This window comes from Cervus canadensis, chromosome 1, assembly GCF_019320065.1.
Source record: "Cervus canadensis isolate Bull #8, Minnesota chromosome 1, ASM1932006v1, whole genome shotgun sequence".
NCBI lineage: Eukaryota > Metazoa > Chordata > Mammalia > Artiodactyla > Cervidae > Cervus > Cervus canadensis.
The window spans coordinates 60245800-60258666 of NC_057386.1; the positions used below are offsets into that span (position 1 = coordinate 60245800).

At 38.3% G+C, this 12867-nt stretch overlaps 1 protein-coding gene across 1 annotated transcript in view; it reads left to right on the top strand.

Moving 5' to 3' along the window:
• CPE (carboxypeptidase E) overlaps positions 1-12095 on the top strand; it is a 146509-nt gene extending 134414 nt beyond the window's left edge. The window contains exons 8-9 of the mRNA XM_043483901.1: positions 8992-9110; positions 10911-12095. Of these exons, the coding sequence (XP_043339836.1) occupies positions 8992-9110; positions 10911-11009 (218 nt within the window). The 3' untranslated portion in view covers positions 11010-12095. The remainder of the gene's footprint in view (positions 1-8991; positions 9111-10910) is intronic.
• Positions 12096-12867: the final 772 nt, after the last annotated feature.

The window sequence follows — 12867 nt, forward strand, 5'->3', positions numbered from 1 at the left end:
GAATTGTGAAATTTTTTGTTCCAGTTCTATGAAAAATACCATTGGTAATTTGATAGGGATTGCATTAAATCTGTAGATTGCATTTGGTAGTATAGTCATTTTCACAATATTGATTCTTCCTACCCAGGAACATGGTATATTTCTCCCTCTGTTTATGTCTTCTTTGATTTCTTTCATTAGTGCCTTATAATTTTCTGTGTACAATTCTTTTGTCTCCTTAGGTAAGTTGCTTCCTAGATATTTAATTCTTTTTGTTGCAATGGTGAATGGGATTGATTCTTAATTTCTCTTTCTGATTTTTCATTGTTGGTATATAGAAATGTAAGTAATTTCTGTGTATGGATTTTGTATCCTGCAACTTTGCTAAATTCACTGATTAGCTCTAGTAATTTTCTGATACTATCTTCAGGGTTTTCTATGTACAGTATCATGTCATCTGCAAACAGTGAGAACTTTACTTCTTCTTTTCCAATCTGCATTCCTTTTCTTTCTTTTTCTTCTCTGATTGCTGTAGCTAAAACTTCCAGAACTATGTTTAATAATAGTGGTGAAAGTGGGCACCCTTGTCTTGTTTCTGATCTTAGAGGCAATGTTTTTGGTTTTTCACCATTGAGAATAATGTTTATGGCCTTTACTATGTTGAGGTAGGTTCCTTCTATGCCCATTGTTTGAAGAGTTTTAATCATAAATGGGTGCTGAATTTTGTCAAAGGTTTTTTTCTGCATCTATTGAGATTATCATATGGTTTTTATCTTTCAATTTGTTAATGTGGTGTATCACATTGATGGATGTCCATATATTGAAGAATCCTTGCATCCCTGGAACAAACTCAACTTGATCATGATATATGAGTGTTTTGATGTATTGCTGAATTCTGCTTGCTAAAATTTTGTTGAGGATTTTTGCGTCTATGTTCATCAGTGATATTGGCCTGTAGTTTTCTTCTTTTTTGTATTGTCCTTGTCTGGTTTTGGTATCAGGGTGATGGTGGCCTTATAAAATGAATTTGGAAGTGTTCCTTCCTCTGAAATTTTTTAAAAGCATTTTAGAAGGATCGGCATTAGTTCTCTAAATGTGTGATAGAATTCTCCTGTGAAGCCATCTGGTCCTGGGCTTTTGGTTTTTTAGGGGGGATGTTTGATCACAGTTTCAGTTTCAGTGCTTGTAATTGGGTTGTTCATAATTTTAGGTTATCTATTTTATTGCCATATAATTTTTCATAATAGTCTCTTATAATCCTTTGTATATCTGCATTGTCTATTGTAACCTCTCCTTTTTCATTTCTAATTTTGTTTATTTGATTCTTCATTTTTTTCTTTATGAGTCTGGCTAAGGGTTTGTAAATTTTGTTTATCTTCTCAAAGAACCAACTTTTAGTTTTATTAATCTTTACTATTTTTTTTTATTTCTTTTTCATTTATTTCTGCTCAGATCTTTATGATTTCTTTCCTTCTACTAATTTTTTTTTGTTGTTGTTCTTCTTTTTCCAGTTGCTTTAGGTGTAAAGTTAGGTTGTCTATTTGATGTTTTCCTTGTTTCTTGAGGTAGGATTGTATTTCTATAAACTTCCCTCTTAGAACTGCTTTTGCTGCATCCCATAGGTTTTGAGTTGTTGTGTTTTCACTGTCATTTGTTTCTAGAAATTTTTTTGATTTCCCCTTCGATTTCTTCAGTGACCTGTTGGTTGTTTAGAAATGTGTTGTTTAATCTCCATGTGTTTGCATTTATTACAGTTTTTCTTTCTTTCTTTCTTTCTTTTTGTAATTGATATCTAGTCTCATAGCATGTCGTGGTCAGAGAAGATGCTTGATACGATTTCAATTTTCTTAAATTAACTGAAGTTTGATTTGTGACCCATGATGTGGTCTATCCTGGAGAAGGTTCCAGGTGCACTTTAGAAGGTATATTCTTCTGCATTTGAATGGAATATCCTGAAGACATCAATAAGATCCGTCCCATCTAATGTATCATTTAAGACTTGTGTTTCCTTATTAATTTTCTGTTTTGATGATATGTCCATTGGTGTCAGTGGGGTGTTAAAGTCTCCTACTATTGTTGTGTTACTGTCAATTTCTCCTTTTATGTCTGTTAGTGTTTGTCTAATATATTGAGGTGCTCCTATGTTGGGTGCATAGATATTTACAATAGTTATATCTTCCTCTTGAATTGATCCCTTGATCATTATGTAGTGTCCTTCCTTATCTCTTGTAATCTTTATTTTAAGGTCTATTTTGTGTGATATGAGGATTTCTACTCCAGCTTTCTTTTGCTTCCCATTTGCATGGAATATATTTTTCTGTCCTCTCACTTTCAGTCTGTATGTGTCTTGAGGTCTGAAGTGGATTTCTTGTAGACAGCATATATATGGATTTATTTATTTATTTATTTGGTATCCATTCAGCCACTCTGAATGGTTGGAGCATTTAATCCATTTACATTTAAAGTAATTATTGATATATATGTTCCCATGCCATTTTCTAATTATTTGGGGTTGATTTTGTAGATCTCTTTTCTTCTGTTGTTTTTTTTTTTTTTTTGACTATGTAAGTCCATTTAACATTTGTCATAAAGCTGGATGGTGGTACTGAATTCTCTTAACTTTTGCTTGTCTGAAAATCTTTTTATTTCTCCAACAATTTTGAATGAGATCCTTGCTGGGACAGTAATCTTGGTTGTAGATTTTTCCCTTTCAATATTTTAAATATATCCTGCCATTCCCTTCTGGCCTTTAGAATTTCTGCTGAAAGATCAGCTGGTAAGGGCATGGGGTTTCCCTTGTATGTTACTGTTGCTTCTCCCTTGCTGCTTTTAATTGTAGGGAATATGCTTCCCTGGTGGCTCAGATCGTAAAGTGTCTGCCTGCAATGTGGGAGACCTGGGTTTGATCACTGGGCCAGGAAGATCCCCTGGAGAAGGAAATGGCAACCCACTCCAGTACTCTTGCCTGGAAAATTCCATGGACAGAGGAGTCTTGTAGGCTACAGTCCATGGGGTCACAAAGAGTCAGACACGACTGAGCAACTTCACTTCACTTCACTTTGCTATGCACAAACCTGTATTATAATTAACAGGGCCTCTTTGCAAAATAAGAATAACTTTCTCATCTCCCCCAGGTGAAGGGCTGGGAGCAGTAAAAGGTACATCGTGGAAAGACATCTTGAAAACAAGATGTTGAAGTACTGATGTGACTGATGGAAAACCATTAGTGACTGTTCCCATAGCCAGAGCCTTGAGGGAGTTGCTGAGAAAGGGTATCACTAGTCAAAGGGCTAAAGAAAGTCATGAAAGGCCTGGAGGTTTGACATTGAGGACTGTGCATTGTATATCTTTATCCCCGATCTGAGATTGTAAAGAATAGATATCTCCAGTGCACGAGTAAGGAAGTATAAATTAACAATAAAAGGCATGCAAGGATTAGTATCTGGGCTTTTGCCTGTAATTGGCATCAGTCCCCTGATCCCCACTTTATTTCTGAGTCTTCTTTTTCCTTATTGTTCTGTGGCACCACTCCCTCAGGTCGGTTTGTTGTTGGGCTGGTCCCAACATTAATATTTTTTGTGTGTGTTTAGTTTTTGTTAGTATGATTAGTATGTGTCTTGGCCTGTTTCTCCTTGGGTTTATCCTGTATGGGGCTCTTTGTGCCTCTTGGACTTGGTTGACTGTTTCCTTTTCCATGTTGGGGGTAATTTTCAACTATAATCTCTTCAAAAATTTTCTTATACCCTTTCTTTTCTCTTCTTCTGGGACCCCTATAATTCGAATGTTGGTGAATTTGACATGGTTCCATAGGTCTCTGAGACCGTCCTCAGCTCTTTTAATTCTTTTTACTTTATTCTGCTTCTGAGAAGTTATTTCCATCATTGTATCTTCCAGCCCACTGATTCATTCTTCTGATTCAGATATCCCGCTATTGGTTCCTTCTAGAGTGTTTTTAGTTTCAGTAATCGTGTTGTTTGTCTCTGTGTTTATTCTTTAATTCTTCTAGGTCTTTGTTAATTGATTCTTGAATTTTCTCCATTTTATTTTCAAAGTTTTGATTATCTTTACTATCGTTATTCTGAATTCTTTTCCAGGTAATTTTCCTATTTCCTCTTCATTTATGTGGACTTCTGTGTTTCTAGTTTGTTCCTTCATTTGTGCAGCATTTCTCTGCCTTTTCTTTTCTTTTTTTTAAGTTATTGTGTTTAAGGTTTCCTTTTCCCAGGCTTGAAGGAAAGTTGAATTCTTTCCTTGAAGAAGGTTGACTTCTTTCTTCCTTTTGGTTTCTGCCCTCCTAAGATTCACCTGGTATTTGTGTGAGCTTCATATAGGGTGAGATTTGTGCTGAGTTTTTGGTTGCTTGTTTTTCCTCTGATGGGCAAGGCTGAGTGAGGTGGTAATCTGATGTCTGCTGATGATTGCGTTTGTGTTTTTGTTTTGTTTCTTGTTTAGATGAAGCATTCTGCACAGGGTGCTACTGGTGATTGGGTGATGCTGGGTCTTTTATTTCAGTGGTTTCCTTTGTATGAGTTCTCACTATTTGATACTCCTTAGGGTTAGTTCTCTGGTAGTCTAGAGTCTTGGAGTCAGTGCTCCCACTCCAAAGGCTCAGGGTTTGATTTCTGGTCAGGAATGAAGACCACAAGTGATTTGTTATGGCATTAAGTGAGATTAAAACAAATATCCAAATGAGAAACCAAAGATGAACCCCAGACAAATGCAGTTACAAAATCAGGCAAATAATAGTTAAAATAATGGAATATACACATATACATATACACCCATGAGCAAAATGAAAACAATCCAACAAAAATAAAGTACAGTACATTGATCCAGCGAACAGAGGAAATAAAAAATTATATTTACCAGTTAAGAATAAAACTAACTTAAGAACAAACTGGAAAACAAAGCTTAAAGCAAGGTGCCAAGTGGGGAATGAAGCAGTGAAAACAAAACTAACAAATATGTTAAGAGGAAAGGAAAGAAAGAAAGAATAGATATGCAAGGTTAAATAGGGGTAGGTGAAGAAGATTTATATACGTTAAAGATTAACTGCAAGGGGAAAAGAACAGTAGGAAACGCAAAGGAATAAATGTAGAAAAAATATAATAGGTTTAAAAAATTAAAAATTAAAATTATTAAAAATAGAAAAGAGGAAAAAAAGGAAGAAGAAAGAAAAAGGGGGGTGGGGGGAGGAAAACTCCACAGAACTGCAAAAGTGCAGTGTAGAGGCAAAGGTTTATAACAACAATAGAAAATGTGACTGGATATGCACATATACATATACACCCATAAGCAAAGTCAAAACAGTCCTACAAAGATAAAGTACAATATATTGACCCAGCAAACAAAGGAAACCAAAAATTATACCTACCAGAACAAAACTAATTAAAGCACAAACTGGAAAACAAAACTAAAGAAAGCTGCCAATTGGGGAATAAAGCAATGAAGATAAAACTAACAAATATGTTGAGAGGAATGGAGAGAAAGAAAAGAAAGAAAGAATAGATATGCAAAGTTAAATAGAGATAGATAAAGAAGATTTATATATGTTAAAGATTAACTGCAAGGGGAAAAGAACAGTAGGAACAGCAAGCAAAGGAATAAGTGTGGAAAAAATAATAATACGTTTAAAAAATTAAAAATTAAAAACAAACAAACAAACAAAAAAAAACAGAAAACAAAAAGAGGAAAACTCCACAGAACTGTAAAAGCCAGTGTAAAGGCAGAAGTTTATGACAACAATACAAAATGTGACTGAGGGAAAAAAAGAAAAAACTCAAAAGCTTAATTGGATTTCTTAATGCCAATAAAATCAACAACTATAACAGAGGGGGAAAAAAGAAAAAGCAAAAAGAAGAATAATAAATGTTTTTCTTGAGTCAGTGCTGTAAGGGTCCTTTCCCACGCTGGGAGTCACAGTCCACCTCACCTCCCTAGGATGCCCTCCAACACTGTGCTGATATCTGAACCTGCTGTGGGGGCTGCTCAGATTCTAATCTGGTCTTACTCCTGTGTGTTCTTGCCTCCAGTGTCCACAGCTATCAGAGCTAGTGCATTTTCTTTTGTGGGCGCTCTCAATGGCCTTTTATACATTCCATAGACACAAAATCTGCTTAGTTGGTTGTGTGGATTTAATCTGCAGCTTGTACATCTGGTGGGAAGGTTTTGAATCTTCTTTCTTAGCCTCACTGCCCCTGGGTTTCAGTTGCAGTTTTATTCCCACCTCTGCATGTGGGTCGTCCAGTGGGGTTTGCTCCTGAGGCTGCCCTGGAGGACTTGGGTCTGCCCCAGTGAGGGCCAGGTGTGGAGGTGGTGTGGCTGCTTGGGTCGCAGGGGTTCTGGCAGCACCAGGTACTCAGGGGGGTTGGCGGCTAGGGCAGCAGGAAACAGTGCTCTAGAAGGGATGGCAAGTAGTCTTAGCCAATACACTCCAGTATTCTTGTTTGGAGAACCCTCTCTCTGACAGAGAAGCCTGGCAGGCCACAGTCTACAGAGTAGCAAAGAGTCGGACACGACCAAAGTGACCCCACGTGCATAAATGCAAGGCTATTTTTTTTGACTATGGCATCTCTGCCCCAGTGAGAGTTGAGCATGAACATGGCGCAGCTGCTTGGGTTTTGGGGACCCTGGCGGCGCCAAATGTGCAGGGACACAGACCGCTTCCCCTGCAGGAGTTATGGCCCTACCAGAGTCTTTTTTGAGCCTCTTGTGGCTGGTGCTCAGAAGGCCTCTGTGGCCCGTCTTTCTTCACAGCTCCACCCATTCAGGCACTTAGAGGCTCCTTTGCCTGGGGTCCTTCTCTGTTGTTCGCTGTGTCAGGCACATAGAGGGGCCCCCTGGCTGGGGTCATACTCTGTAGATCAGCACATGGGACACTTAAAGGGGCACCTGGGTGGGCTCCTACTCTGTAGTTTGGTGCATCAGTCACTGAAAGGAGCACCCTGGATGGGGTCCTACTCTGTAGTTCAGTGCAGTCGGGCATTTGATGGGCCAGCCTCTGTTGTTCAGATGCCAATGCTGGCGTGTGGGGAGAGAGAGGCTATGGTGATGGCTCCACCCCATATGTGTGACTCAGCAGTATTGCCTTGCTTCCATGGTTGCCTGGCTTTCTTCTACCAGCATTTCCCACCACTGTCTCCTCCCTCACATCCCCTCAATCCATCTTTCTGCAGTCAACAGCAGCCCTCACCCTGAGATTGCTCCACAATCCCTAAACTCCAGCATCCAGCAGCTGCCCCTTCCAGGAGACCAGCATTCCTGCCCGGGGTATGTATGGCTGTGGCAAGGACTGTCTGATTCTCATTCCATTTAGGCTGCCACAGATCAGCTGTTTTACTCTCAGCCTTAAATGTTTCTCCTCTGACTCAGACCTGATGTGGGGTCTGACCCCTGCTTCAGTTCCCCCACCCACCAGAGGCAGATCCAGTCCTACTAACACTCCTGTTCCCCCCCCCCCCACTTCCTTCATCCTACCGAGTTTTGCGTGGGTCTTTATGTTCTTTTCCGCTGGTCAGGTCCTCCTGTCCGCTCTCAGCTGGTGTTCTACATGCACTTCTGTGTCTGAAGGTGTGTTCCTGATGTATCCATGGAGAGAGATGTACTCCACGTCCACCTACCCCTCCGCCGTCTTGTTCTCCCTTGACACTGCAGCTTTTCAAGGGCAGCATAGGGTAGTCAGGAGAAACAAGCAATGCGGCAGTGGAGTCAAAGGTGGGGAGAAAACCTAGTGCCTTGTCTGGGAAGCCTGAAAGTGTTTCAGGAGAGATGAAATGTGAACTGTCAGGAAAGATGCACCTTTGAATGAGGCACTGTGGAGGCTTGATGAGCCTATTTCAGTGGACTGTGGAGGAGGAGAAAAGGGCCTGAAATGGGGAGTATTGACAAGTCTTTCTAGAACTTTTGCTGTAAAGTGAAGAGAAATGAGACACTAGCTTAAAGATGTAGAGTCCAGAGAGGAGAAGAGATGGTGATGGGAGCTTATTTTTTCAGATGGTTTCCATATTCACAGTGAAATATTAATACAATGTGAAGCATCAACTAAGAGTGAGGATGAAGAGAATGCTGTACAGGTGTTAGGAAAAGGGAGAATTCCACTTGGACCTTGCTATTCAGAGTGTGGCCCCTACCAAGATTGAATTCAGCATCACCTGGAACTAGCTAGAAATGCAGAATCTCAGGCCTCACCCCAGATCTAGGGAATTAGAATTTGTTCCTTACTATTTCCCAGGTGATTGATGTGCACTAATCTAGGAAACAGGAAAGTGAAAGGACTTGAGAGGAAGACAGCGCAGGACAGGGCCTTGTGTTTGTAGACAGGGGACAGCTCATCATCGGTGTGTGTTTTCCCGAGCCCCTTGCAGCCACAGAGGCAGGCAGAGAGTAGAGGGGTGGGTGTTTCCCAGTGCTGGTGGCTTGCCAGGCATATAAGCAGGTGGGGAACAGTACATCAGTTGAAGGAGACATGTGAGTGGATGACTGGGGAGCCTGGGAACCTAAGCTGCTCAAGGAGAGGATGTAGGTGCAGGAACACAACTCTGCTTAGAAATCCTCTGGAAAACTGGTTGAAAATGCAATCTTAGAAAGCAGGCCAGACCAGCTATTCTGAGTCTTTAAAAATCTAAATTCTAACACATCCCTCGGGATTTCCAAAGAGATGCCATTGGGTCACACTTTGTGAGATGCCTACCCAGACTCTCAGATCTTCACAGCCAGATGGCAGTAAGAATCAAATCATGGTGCCAGCAGCTTGGGGACTTGAGAATATCCATTAATCTGTGTTATTTCTGATGTGAATATGATGGTTCATCATATTAGAAGATTCATTAGATATCATTAATATCTGTAAAACTGCTATAAGAAATGGTGCTTTCTAGAGAGTGTCATACTCTTTTCAATGGAATTTCATGAAATTCTATAAATATCTAAAGACAGGGAATAAAAATTGAATTTAGGTGGCATAACTATGCATTTCTCACCTGTGCCTGTGACTTGATATTCTGTTCCCCACAGCAAAGGATGGTGATTACTGGAGATTGCTCGTTCCTGGAAACTATAAACTTACAGCCTCAGCGCCAGGCTATCTGGCAATAGCAAAGAAAGTAGCAGTTCCTTATAGCCCTGCTGTCAGGGTAAGTGATTGTGATAATAGCTAAAATTTATTAAGCACTTACCGTGGGTCAGGCATATTTAAATCATTATATTTAGCTTTCATAATAACTCTATGATGTAGAATTATTATTACCCTGTTGTCCATGTGTTAAGAGATGAGAAAACTGAGGCCTCGAAAAGTTAAGTGACTTGCGCAGAGGCTCAGTGTTTAATTTAATAACACTCAGTGTGAAACTCTGTTACCATTTCTCATTTTCTGAGGATATCCACGAAAAAAATTAAATAAAACTTTAAAAAATTAAGCTTCTATTTGCTGATCTTGATTTACATCTAAATAATGCTCTGTTTATCTTTTTATCCCTAACAGCTAGTATCATACCTTACTCAATAAGTATTTTGAAAAATAAATTAGGCCTGCAACATAATTTTAGGCGCTAAACATCTATTAAGCACATACTATGAGCAAAGTCAGGTCTCTATGATAAGAACTATAAAAAATGATACCTATTTAAGTAGATGCCATTTATTGGTATTTTACTAGTAAGGGTGATGGTGATGAGACCAAAATTTTCATAGAGCATGATTATACTATTATCCTTGTAATATATTACTATGGAATGGCCTACAGGATTTCCAATTGAAAGCCTTACTTGAAAAGAATTTATTGTATTTTTGGTTATATACCCAAAGTTTGGAGTATAAATGCTTGGATTTGCAAGCTAAATATCTTGGGTTTTTAAATGGTCCTTTGGTTTTGATTGTATGTGTTTATTAGGATGGATATGTATTAAAATCAGGAGGTAAATTTGAACAAATAAATCCTGGAAAAATGTGCCTTCAGAGTCAGGTTATAAAAGATTTCAACTATTTTGACCCTTGGCCTTTCTGCTATGTGTTAATTCAAGGAGGTATTGAGTAGTCACACTGTTAAATAACCATAAGCTTGAATGGCCAAATAAAAGAGCTCTTAGCTCCATGTGGAATGGAGCAGGGCTATTTCATGGGTCAAAAAGAGGTTGCATATTTTAAATAGTCCTTTGTGGGGAAATGTATGAATTCTCCATAGACCTAATGAGGATGACCAGTCTATAGGAGAGTTGAGCTCCTGGGTTACTGATCTTCATGGTGGTTTGGAGGTGTGTGTATTTCCATCAGTTCTTTCACAGATTCAAGATTCTGGAAAACAGAACCCTGTAAAAGCTATGTATGGGGTTTTTTTTTTTTTAATTTTTATTTTTAATTAGAAGATAATTACTTTACAATATTGTGATGGTTTCTGCCATACATCAGTATTAATCAGCCCTAGACAGAGTGAAGTAAGTTAAAAAGAGAAAGACAATATTAATGCACATATATGGAATCTAGAAAGACAGGACTGATGATCCTGCTAGCAGGGCAGCAAAGGAGACGCAGGCGTAAAGAACAGACGTTTGGACGCAGTGAGGGAGGAGACAGTGGGGTGATGTGAGGGAAGTTACATCTTTTTATGGGAGAAAAGACTGTCTTTAAATAATCTGCCTATAAATAATCTGCTTTCCAATAATCCTGTGCATGTGCTAAATTGATTTAGTCATGTCCGATTCTTTGAGACCCTATTAGATCAAAGCACATTTCAAACATAATGACTTTTCCCCTAACTATTCTTTTTCCCCAAAAGTATCTTTTTGGTTATCATGAGAGATTTTTTAGGATTTACTTTAATTCAGATGGCTAGATTGAGATTATTCTAATAAACTCTAAACCTGCTCTTCATTTTTAATTTTAGTTTTTATAAGTGCATAATCAATTTGATAATAATATATTATTATTTTCTCCTTTAGGTTGATTTTGAACTGGAGTCATTTTCTGAAAGGAAAGAAGAAGAGAAGGAAGAATTAATGGAATGGTGGAAGATGATGTCAGAAACTTTAAATTTTTAAGAAGGCTTCTAATTAATTGCTTTTAATCTATATAATGTATGTAGTATGATGTAATGTGGCCATTTTCTTTTAGATTTTGTGCAGTTAATATTTAACATTTATTTTTGATCATTTAAATATTAATAAACATTACTTAAAATAGACTCTTAGGTTAAAATATAAGAACATGGTCTATAACATTCTTTTTCCTATATATGTGATACAGAGGACTGTAGAGGAGATTTAAGTGATTATACCATTTTAGGCTTAGATATAATATTCCATGTGTTATTTATAGTACAGAACTTTTTGAGTAATTCTAGCTTTTAAAAATTAGTGAGTCCACTGATGGTTGCCATAGGGGAAGAAGAGATAGGGAGTCTGGGATCAGCATGTACACACTGCTGTATTTAAAATGGATAACCAACAAGGTCCTACTGTATAGTACAGAGAACTCTGCTTAGTGTTATCTGGCAGCCTGGAGGGGAGGGATATTTGGGAGAGAATGGATACATGTATATACATGATTGAGTCCCTTTGCCATACACCCAAAACTATCACAACATTGGTAATCGACTATACTCTAATATAAAGTAAAAAACTTTAAAAATCCTAAAAAAAAAAAAAAAATAAGGAAAATGTATTTGAAAAAGCATCTGTGCTATGGATACAGGGGGAGAGTAAACAAGGGGTACTTTGACATGATAAAAGTTAAAAGCAAAAAAAAAGAAAAAATAGTGAGTCCTTTTAATTAATGTATTTGGTGACAGTGTCACATAATGAATACCATTGGAAAGGTCAACAGCTACAGCTTGAGTTGTGAACACCATACTGAAAGACTTAAACAGTCCTGTATTAATCATCATTGTGTATTGTACTGTCTAGCTATAGGAGTATGATCTTGTTAACGCATTCTTGACGGCAATAAAATGTACATGTTTAGTGAGAAGTTTTACGAAAGAAGTGGAAATTGATTTCTTGCTGTATACATTGGCACAATAGTGTTATATTATTCAGTGTGCTAACACTACTTCAAAGGGTAGGGTTTCTCTTGGTTGTAGATTGTCTCAGAATTGCATTCTGAATGAATAAAGATTTTAAAAAATCCCTATGGTATGTATTTTAATTCTCTATTATGTTTGGTCTACAGTTTTGATCTTGTGATAAAAAACATATTCCCTTGAGAGCATCCTTTCATTGATTCATCTTCTATAATTTTAAATTTATTAAGTTACTGCTGTATGCCAAGCACAGTGCAAGCACTGCACTGCGTGCACTGTGTATATTGTTTTGGTGGACAAAATGTGATTCCATTGATCAGGTGTGGACATAAACTTTAAATACATATACACAAAAATGAATATGTAATTAAGCATTGTGATGAGTAAAGTGATAGGAAGGACTAGAGTGTGGATAAAAAGAAATGTCAGAGCAACTTGCTTTAGACTAGATTCAGGGATGGCCTCTCAGTGCAAGTTAAGCCCATACTTAGACTATGAGCTCAGTTCGGTCAGTTCAGTTGCTCAGTCGTGTCCGACTCTTTGCAACCCCATGGACTGCAGCATGCCAGGCCTCCCTGTCCATCACAAACTCCCGGAGTTTACTCAAACTCATGTCCATTGAGTCGGTGATGCCATCCAACCATCTTATCCTCTGTCATCCCGTTCACCTCCTGCATTCAATCTTTCCCAGCATCAGGGTCTTTTCAAATGAGTCAGTTCTTCACATCACGTGGCCGAAGTACTGGAGTTTCAGCTTCAGCATCAGTCCTTCCAATGAATATTCAGGACTGATTTCCTTTAGGATAGACTGGTTGGATCTCCCTGCAGTCCAAGGGACGCTCAAGAGTCTTCTCCAACACCACAATTCAAAGGCATCA